This window comes from Magnolia sinica, chromosome 13 (genome assembly GCF_029962835.1).
Source record: "Magnolia sinica isolate HGM2019 chromosome 13, MsV1, whole genome shotgun sequence".
Classification (NCBI taxonomy): domain Eukaryota; kingdom Viridiplantae; phylum Streptophyta; class Magnoliopsida; order Magnoliales; family Magnoliaceae; genus Magnolia; species Magnolia sinica.
Window position 1 is genome coordinate 21,793,798 of NC_080585.1, and position 8,682 is coordinate 21,802,479.

At 38.7% G+C, this 8,682-nt stretch overlaps 1 protein-coding gene across 1 annotated transcript; it reads left to right on the forward strand.

Annotated features, from left to right (window-relative positions):
* The first annotated feature begins 2,007 nt into the window (after positions 1-2,007).
* LOC131223194 (peptide deformylase 1A, chloroplastic) lies at positions 2,008-7,946 on the forward strand. The gene is made up of 4 exons (XM_058218509.1): positions 2,008-2,683; positions 4,191-4,280; positions 4,396-4,463; positions 7,495-7,946. Exons 1-4 carry the CDS (start codon positions 2,075-2,077, stop codon positions 7,733-7,735), a joined length of 1,008 nt encoding a protein of 335 aa, XP_058074492.1. The 5' UTR covers positions 2,008-2,074; the 3' UTR covers positions 7,736-7,946.
* Positions 7,947-8,682: the final 736 nt, after the last annotated feature.

Below are 8,682 nucleotides of genomic sequence, written 5' to 3' on the forward strand. Positions count from 1 at the left end.
AACTACTTTAAAGATTTTCTACATTCTGTACTCGAATCTTCAGCCTTTGCTTGAGGCGATGGATGCTGACACTCCAAAACATGTCGCTGCAAGAACCAAGTGATAAGAAGACAAACTGCTGTGTTGTGGCCATATTCTTAACACTCTCTCTGATCGGTTATACGATCTATACACAATGACCACATCAGCGAAAGAAATCTGGAGTGCGCTGGAATACAAATACATGGCCAAAGAAGAAAGTAAATAGAAATTCTTAATTGTCAGGTATTTCGACTTCACAATGATAGACAATAAGCCACTGCTGGCCTAAATCCATAAATTACAATTAATTGTAAATAAGATAAAGGCTTTAAAAATAGACTTGCCTGAATTCTTTCAAGTTAAAGCTATTATCGCCAAATTACCTCCAAGCTGGAAAGACTATAGGAAGAAGCTACTGGATAAATCTGAAGAATTCAGCCTGAACAACTTCAGAAGCATCTTCGTATTGAAGAAGAATCTCGTAACCGAGACAAGAAAGATGACGCTAATGGTACATCCTCATCTAAGGTGAATGCAGTAGAAAGATTATCACATAACAATAACTATTCGAAAAATGATTCACTTAAACATAACAAAGATCAATATAAATTTAAGAAAATTCAAAAGAAGAAAAACGGTAAACCCAAAGGTCATTGCTATTTCTGCGGCAAGATTGAACATTTCACCCGAGTTTGTAGGGACCGCAAAAAGTCTAAGAAAGAAGCTAATGCAGTACACGATGATATCATAGTAATGATCATAGAAGTGAACTTAGTTTAAGAGAAAATTTCGATTGGTGGTATGATACAAGTGCCATAGTTCATGTATGAAACGATCGATTTGCCTTCAAAACCTATGAAGACGTGACTAATGGTCAAGAGGTTTAAATGAAAAATGAAGGTCAATCGAAAGTCGTAGATAAATAAACTGTGGAATTACTCTTTACCTATGGAAAGAAGGTAATCCTGACCAACGTACTACATGTCCCAGACATAAGGAGAAACTTAGTCTCAGGGAATCTTTTGAGCAAACCTGGAATAAGAGCTGTGTTTGAGTTGATCAACCTGAACTTTTTTATTTTTCAATATATCCAACACATTTTTTCCCACAATGCAACATTTGGTTTTTGTTGAATGCATTAAGTCAAAATCCTATCAATTTATACAATTTATAAAATCATATAATAGTTAATATATGGTATTAAAGATAGATTTTGACTGTTGCATTTGACAAACTATTTATATAATATCTCCCTATGTTAATTTAATCATCAACCTAACATTGGTCGACCGTACACATATCAAGTATACTTTTTGATTTAAGTGCATATGCTCATGGAACTTGATAATAGTTTCCGTATTTTCAAGTTTTTCAAGTTCCATATAAATTATGGTCTATTAGAAGAATCCCACTAATCAATAACACAATATATCCAACTGGCTCGTAAACAATGGTTCACGATTCAATGTGCACCAATGGGCTCACATTGGGTGATATAACTCTCTCTCTCTCTCTCTCTATATATATATATATATATATATATCTCTTATTCGGATTATGATTCTCACTTGAGCCAAATATGTATGTTATGAGCTAAAATATAATAGTTTGATTAAATCATTATTTTTTAAATGAGCTATTAGTGATATAATAATCCGTTCAAAACAATTACTTATAGTTCTCTCAAGCGATTCATGTAGTTGTTATTAACTCAGATTAAAATTCTATAACTTATAACAATCCAATGACAAATTAATATGATTTATGGACATCTAATTGAAATAATTGATCACTTGAATTATAACAGAATTTTCAATTGATTTATGATTGATGTTGAGTTCTATAGACATTGACAGAACATAGATCTGGACGAAGGTAAAACATAAATATCAGATTGATCCCGAACTTCTATGGCCACTTTTAGAGTTTTTTTTTCAGATGCAGGCATTCAATCCCTACTCTTTCGTGTGGTGGGGTCCAATGGAAGATTTGATCTGCGTCATTTTTGGGTTCAACAACTAAAAAGATTTATCAAAATGAATGAACGGCGAGGATGAAACACATATATCACGGTGGGCCCCACAGAGCCATGACAGGGCCGTTCGTCTCTGGCCAGGTCCTGGTGGGGGCAGTACCTAATCCGCGCCCGTTCTTAGGGGTATTATTCGGCAAAAATCCCATTTCAATGTCTCTGCACAGCAGCAGCAGCAGCTGCTGCGACCCAAACGCCATGGAAACCATCATCCGATTCTCTAATCGCCTCTTTCCAATCTCCACCGTCGAACAATGCCTCAGAAACCCCAACAACCGTCGATTCCCTCCCACCCATTTTATGGGTCCCGGCAGAAACCACTGCCTCATCTCCAGATCCCGAGCTCCAGAGCAGAACCGAGGATTTCGTGGCAATCTCATCAGAAGAAAATCTCCTTCTTCTTCAACAGCTTCTTCTGCAGGTTGGTTTCTGGGTCTTGCTGAGAAAAAACCAATCTTGCCGGAAATAGTGAAGGCAGGCGATCCCGTCCTTCATGAGCCGGCGCGTGAGGTTGCTGTAGATGAAATCGGGTCAGAGAACATCGAGAAAATCATCGAAGACATGGTGGCGGTGATGAGAAAAGCTCCTGGGGTTGGTCTTGCTGCACCCCAGATTGGAATTCCATTGAAGGTGTGTTTGGATGCTTTATCCAATTGAATAGTGGTAATTGTTACTCTAGTAAAGTTGGAAATAACCACATTGCAGTTCATAAATTTGAGTATGGTCTCCAAATGGTACTTGCTTTTTCTTCAAATTGGAATAAAAAAAATGCAACTACAATTTGAAAGCTCTTTAAAAAAAAAAAAAAAAAAAAAATGAATGCAAGAAAACATTGTTAATTTGCACCATTTCTTCTTGACTATGTTGACTGTTCGCAATTTGGTTCACCTGTCATGCAAACGCTGCCCAAAGGTTGATTTGAATTTATGGTTTCTTTTTCTTTTTTTCCAGGCTAATGTTTTTGGAATGAAAAAAAAAATCTCTTGGGAATGCTTGACTATGGTATGCATTTGCTAAAATCTATCAGCTGTTGGCAATTGTCCACTATACATGTCACTTACAAACATGTAACCCTCAGACCGTGCCAATATGGCGCACGAATGTGGATTGAACATGGCCCGAAAATCATCCCGATCAAATGTTCTTAACCATCCAATTGGTTGCCATTAGAATTTACAGTTTAAATGAGAGGGGTCAGAGGTCTGGAATCAGCAATAAATATTATGTGGTTAAGGTTGCTGGATCAATTTGGTTTTATTGTAAGCTCCATCCATAGTGGGTCCACAATGCGGATGGTCTGGATTGATGTAGTATGGTGGATATGTTGCTATGGTTTTGTAAATTGTAGCAAATGCACACTCTCGCTCCTCGTTCTTTTAGTTTGGAAATTATGATGTTTTGTTAGTTTAAGTCAGGATTTATGGTTACCGATGATTAATGTAAGTTGAAATATACAATGCTCGGATCTAACTTAACCGCTTTTACTTTGGAGCCAGCATACTGTAAATGTGGGTCCCACCTATCAGTGATCCATGCCATTGAATGAGAGTACTGCAAAACATCAACACTGACAGACAGTGATATCCATATAATTGCTTCCCTGTAAATGGATGGTTAGAAATAAATTACCGCCAATGTTCCCTATGCAATATCAGATGGCTGGGATTGTATATTGGAGGAGATTTTTTTAATTCATTGCCTATTCATGGTGGAGCTCATCTAATAAACAATCTGGATCACTGAAAATTGGGCCCCACCTATACAAATGCTGGTCCCAGTAAAAAGCAGCACTTGTTTGGGCTGAACGACATATGGTACTTCTTAATCATGTAAATGCATGATTAAATGCTTTTAAATGACTGAATTATCCAATCTTCTGTGATTTCTTCAATAGTTATATTTTCCCTCTTTCATGTTGGGATTGAAATGTTTCTAAATGGGCCAAATCTATAAACAGCTTATAAATTTCTACTAATATGGGAAAATTGGCATTTGTTAATTTAATTGATGTAAGAATTTGTGGGATATATGATCCTTCTAACCAGTTCAAATACATTGCTTTCTTCCCTCATGATCCGATTCCATCTGGTGTTGAACTACCAATGGAGAAGCATTTATTGCATTCCTATATGTGCAGATTATTGTTTTGGAAGATACAAAAGAATATATAAGTTATGCTCGGAAGGAAGCAACTGAAGCACAAGATCGGCACCCTTTTGATCTTTTGGTGGGTTGATTTAGAGATGAGGAAAGCATTCAAATTTGTATGTTAAAACTCTTCTCGCCTTGTGGCTAGATCTTCCTTTCAAGTACTGTTGTCACCTAGCTTGTTTTTGAGGCAGGTTATACTAAATCCGAAGCTTAAAAAGAAAGGCAACAAAACTGCACTATTCTTCGAAGGTTGTCTGAGGTAAGACAGGTTTAATCTACTCTCAATGATTCAAAGGGTTGCTAATTATTAGGGCCCTGAATTTCAATGTGGTGGAATCGCAAGTTTCTCTGTCCATCAGTTTTTTGTTTTTTTTTTTTTTTTGTTTTTGTTTTTTTGTTTTTTTTTTTTTTTGTTCAGACCATTGATCCAATGGACCTTACCTTTTATTGGGTATGCCCAAAAATCTCCCTGGCTTGGAAGATGGTAGCCCTGAAACTATCTGGACTTCTATTGGATATGGACTGCTCATTTATTTTTATTTTTTTCTGAATCCCCTTCCTAGGTCACTAATCAAACAGTTAGGATCATCCATCAGGGAGATTATCGTTGGCCGTTGCACATTCCTCATACATGCTAGGGGCCATTGCATCAATGGTCTGCGGTCAGCAAGCCACATGCATGTATGGAATCCTGTAGGTCAGCAACTATATGTTTGTTGAGTGCAGACCCTAATATTCCTTGCCAGTGAGTTCCCTTTGATAGGGGCTGTCCTGTTCTTCCCTATTTCCGTCGCACAAGGGCAATTTGCACACAAGTGTTTAAGTGTATATATCTCTATTGCTCCCTAATGAAATAAATAAAACGATTATTATTATTCACCCCTCCCCTGTCCTTTGTTTTCCTTTCTTTTTTGTAAGACAAAGTAACACATTGACACTAAACTTGGAAAACCCTTACCTTCCAAGGACTTCCAAAACCAACTTTCCATATTTCACATGGCTAAGCCTGGTGAACTCCATAAGGGCCTGTTTGGCTGGGCAGATTGGAAGGGATTGGATGGTATTGGAAGGGATTGGAAGTTAAATCCTGGGATTGGCTGGGCGTGCCAAACAGACTGGGTGATCTGATCCCAGGATGTAGCAATCCCATGGATCTTGCACCAATCCACTGACAACACCATCATTACCTTTAAATCCCATCCAATCCACCCTAATCCATTCAAATTTGCCTGGGACGTGTTTGGTTCGAGGATTGGAAGGGATGGGAAGGATTAATCCCAGGATTGGCCGGGCGTGCCAAACAGACTAGATATAGCAATCCCAGCATATAGCAATCCCATGGATCTTGCACCAATCCACTGACGCAGCCATCATTACCTTGAAATCCATGCCATCCACCATAATACCATTCAATCCCTTCCAATCCACCTGGACAAACACACCCTAAGAGAGCTGGCCCAAAAGGAAACAGAAAATTTGATGATCTCCACCACATGAGAAACTGGCTTCAAGCAATCAGAGAAATTCCAATTGTTCCTTTCCTTCATATCGGCCATAGAATGGAAAGGAAGCTAAGGTTCCACAGTTTCCTCACCTTGCCACTAAAAGTTGTCCCTATCCAAGCCAAGAGAAGGGATGATATTGAAGCCGGAATAGACTAGTCGATGACGAACTGTGAGAAACAACACATCTGATCTGACAAAACATAAGAACAGTGAATAAATAAGTGATTCACCAATTCTCATTCCCTTAAACGCATGCAACATCTTAAAATGATTTATAGAACAACATCCCTTCTTCGCCCATTTCCGTGTCCTTCTATACCACTCCCCAGGATTGATCTTGGATTCTTCAAGCATCACCAAAAGACTGGCAATTTACCTGTGAATAATCTGCCACCATCATATTCATGTGCACCACAGGTCCCATTTCTCAGTGCTTGTAATCTTGTGTGCTATGGGGACCAAGACCCTTCACCCTTCACCTATTTAATTGCCTATGTGACTCATATTTCAGCGGATGATGTGTTTCAAAAATCCTTGAAGCTTAAGAGTCCATCCCACCAAATAATGTTTATTGCTCTGATTTGGGAACATATTAAAAAATATAATGAAACGCACATCAACAGATTTAATAATTCAAATGATTACGATCAATTTCAAAACCCAGAAGGCTTTGGCCAACTCCAAAACCAAGTAAAATACTACCTTTTTTTTTTGAAAGGTGAGAACACACACTAATACACCCACACACACACCACGTGGGTTCTTGAACCCATGACCTCACAGTGGAAACACACACTGCCTGCCACTGAACCATGAGTAGAGACCCGTAAAATACTACCAATTTCCAATCAAAATAAGAGCTGAACTCTTCAACCACTTTGTAGAACAAATTGTCCAAAATAAACTAACAAACCCAACAAGCTAGGAAAAAGACATCCGTTGACACACCAATGTACCACAGCCTTTTCCGAACAAACCAACTAGAATACCTAAATTTAATGTTGCATCAGACACTAAGCGCGTGTTTATTTTTGTTGAAACCATTTTGTGGATATGGAAAATGACGGAGTCTGCAGGAAATGGAAAATCGTGTATTCCATTAGGAAAGTTCTGTTTTTCGTTTGCACTTTGCACGCAGTTTCCCATGGCCTCGTGTAGAAATGTGAAAAAGACAACTGTCAAATGGTCGCTTTATTTCTTCTCAATGGTTGGAAACCAATTCATCAATTGGGCCACATTGATTTCCCTTTTTTTTTGTGGATTGGCTTGGAAATGGAAAATGAATTTCATCCCATTTTATTTTTTTTTTGCAAATAGTAGATATCATTTTCATCGTAAGGGTAGGTATTGCACATGCACACATGCTTCCAAAAATTCTTAGAGGGTGCCTCGGCATGGTTTATAAGTATATCAGTCGAGGTGATTAGAACTTTTTGAGTTTATGGATTGATTCTTAACACAATATGGAACCTATGCGATATCTCACGCTCACACCAAGACGTACAAAGCAGTAAACAAAGGTTGGGTGATATAGGCTGATGGAAACAAGTAGCCTCTTGATTAAATGTAAAATAGAAAAAGTGATGCAGTCCAAATGGTCAATCACATTGATACGTGTACAAACTGTATCCATCCATATCGCATCATCTTGGTACCATTTCAAGCACTTTATAAAGCCAATATTTCTGAGTATGTATTTCTAATGTTCTTATTTGACCTTAAAAAGATCTATGAACAAATTTGCTGCGTGCATTAAGTCATCTCTCCAATTTAATGTTGTTGCAGTGTGGATGGATTTAGAGCTGTGGTGGAGCGACACCTCGAGGTTGAAGTAACAGGTTTGGGCCGTGATGGCCAGCCCATCAAAGTACATGCTGCAGGCTGGCAGGCGCGCATATTGCAGCATGAATGTGACCATTTGGATGGCACGATTTATGTAGACAAAATGATGCCGAGGACATTTAGAACCGTGGAAAATTTGGATCTACCATTGGCTGCTGGTTGTCCAAAGCTTGGCGTTCGATAGCTCATTCTGTTGAACAGCTCAGTCTGAAATCTTGCACTCCATGTGATCTTAGGCACCATTTTCACGGAATATTGGCTTCTATGATCGATGAGAAGATTGTTTTGGGATCATCATTGGAAACTAGTAATCACTAACAATGTATTTTGTGAAATTTTTGTTTATCGAAGCTTTGCGTGGGTTAGAATAAAACGAACTTCAGCTTTTCTTGGCATTTTAGATAGAAGTGAACTTTTCTTATTTGTTATAGACTTATAGTGAATGTATTTTAGCAGGTTTTGCAAATATGTGATGATTATGAAGATTATCTCTTGCTTACGGGAACAAGAACCTCTTCCGTGATGTTGCCGATTCCGCTTATTCTAGAACTATTAAAAAATGAACCTGAACAGGGTGAGCAAGGCGTGAATGATGTTTGGGCCATTCATCCGTGGGCCCTGTTTGTTCCCTGGCCCGAAAGTCAGATTGTCTATCCCAATTAGTGGGCAGCTCGCATACCATAAAAATGGATGGTAAAATGGATTGACCCAGTATACTCAGGGATGGTAAAATGGATTGACCCAGTATACTCAGGGCCCACCTAATGGTCGGACATGCCTTGCTTTTGGGTCAGGACTGGGATCTGCTTGCCCGACAGCACAGATCTAGTGCGTTCCATGAGGAGCATTCCATATCAAGCACAATTTGTTCTCGGGTACCAATATTAGTTAATTACTGGCAACGATGCTGTTTTTATAAGTATTCTTACACCAAAAGACAGTGTTGGTTCGGTAGGATTGGGAAATTGCCGGGCCGTTTGAATGCCTCGACGAATCAGCATCTAGAAGGTTGCCGGGTCACTAAAAATACTTGTTATGGCATAGTAGTTTTTTAACCATCAAGTCAGAATGATCCAGCCATAACATTCTGTTCCCTTGAGGTCTTGATGTCTCCGGCTAGCCAATTGGGTC

Excerpts from the sequence above, each read along its gene's own strand:
- LOC131223194 (XM_058218509.1), top strand. The coding sequence starts at position 2,075 with ATGAAACACATATATCACGGTGGGCCCCACAGAGCCATGACAGGGCCG. Across the intron at positions 2,684-4,190 it reads AGATTGGAATTCCATTGAAG|ATTATTGTTTTGGAAGATAC; the intron begins GTGTGTTTGGAT and ends CTATATGTGCAG. Across the intron at positions 4,464-7,494 it reads TTCTTCGAAGGTTGTCTGAG|TGTGGATGGATTTAGAGCTG; the intron begins GTAAGACAGGTT and ends ATGTTGTTGCAG.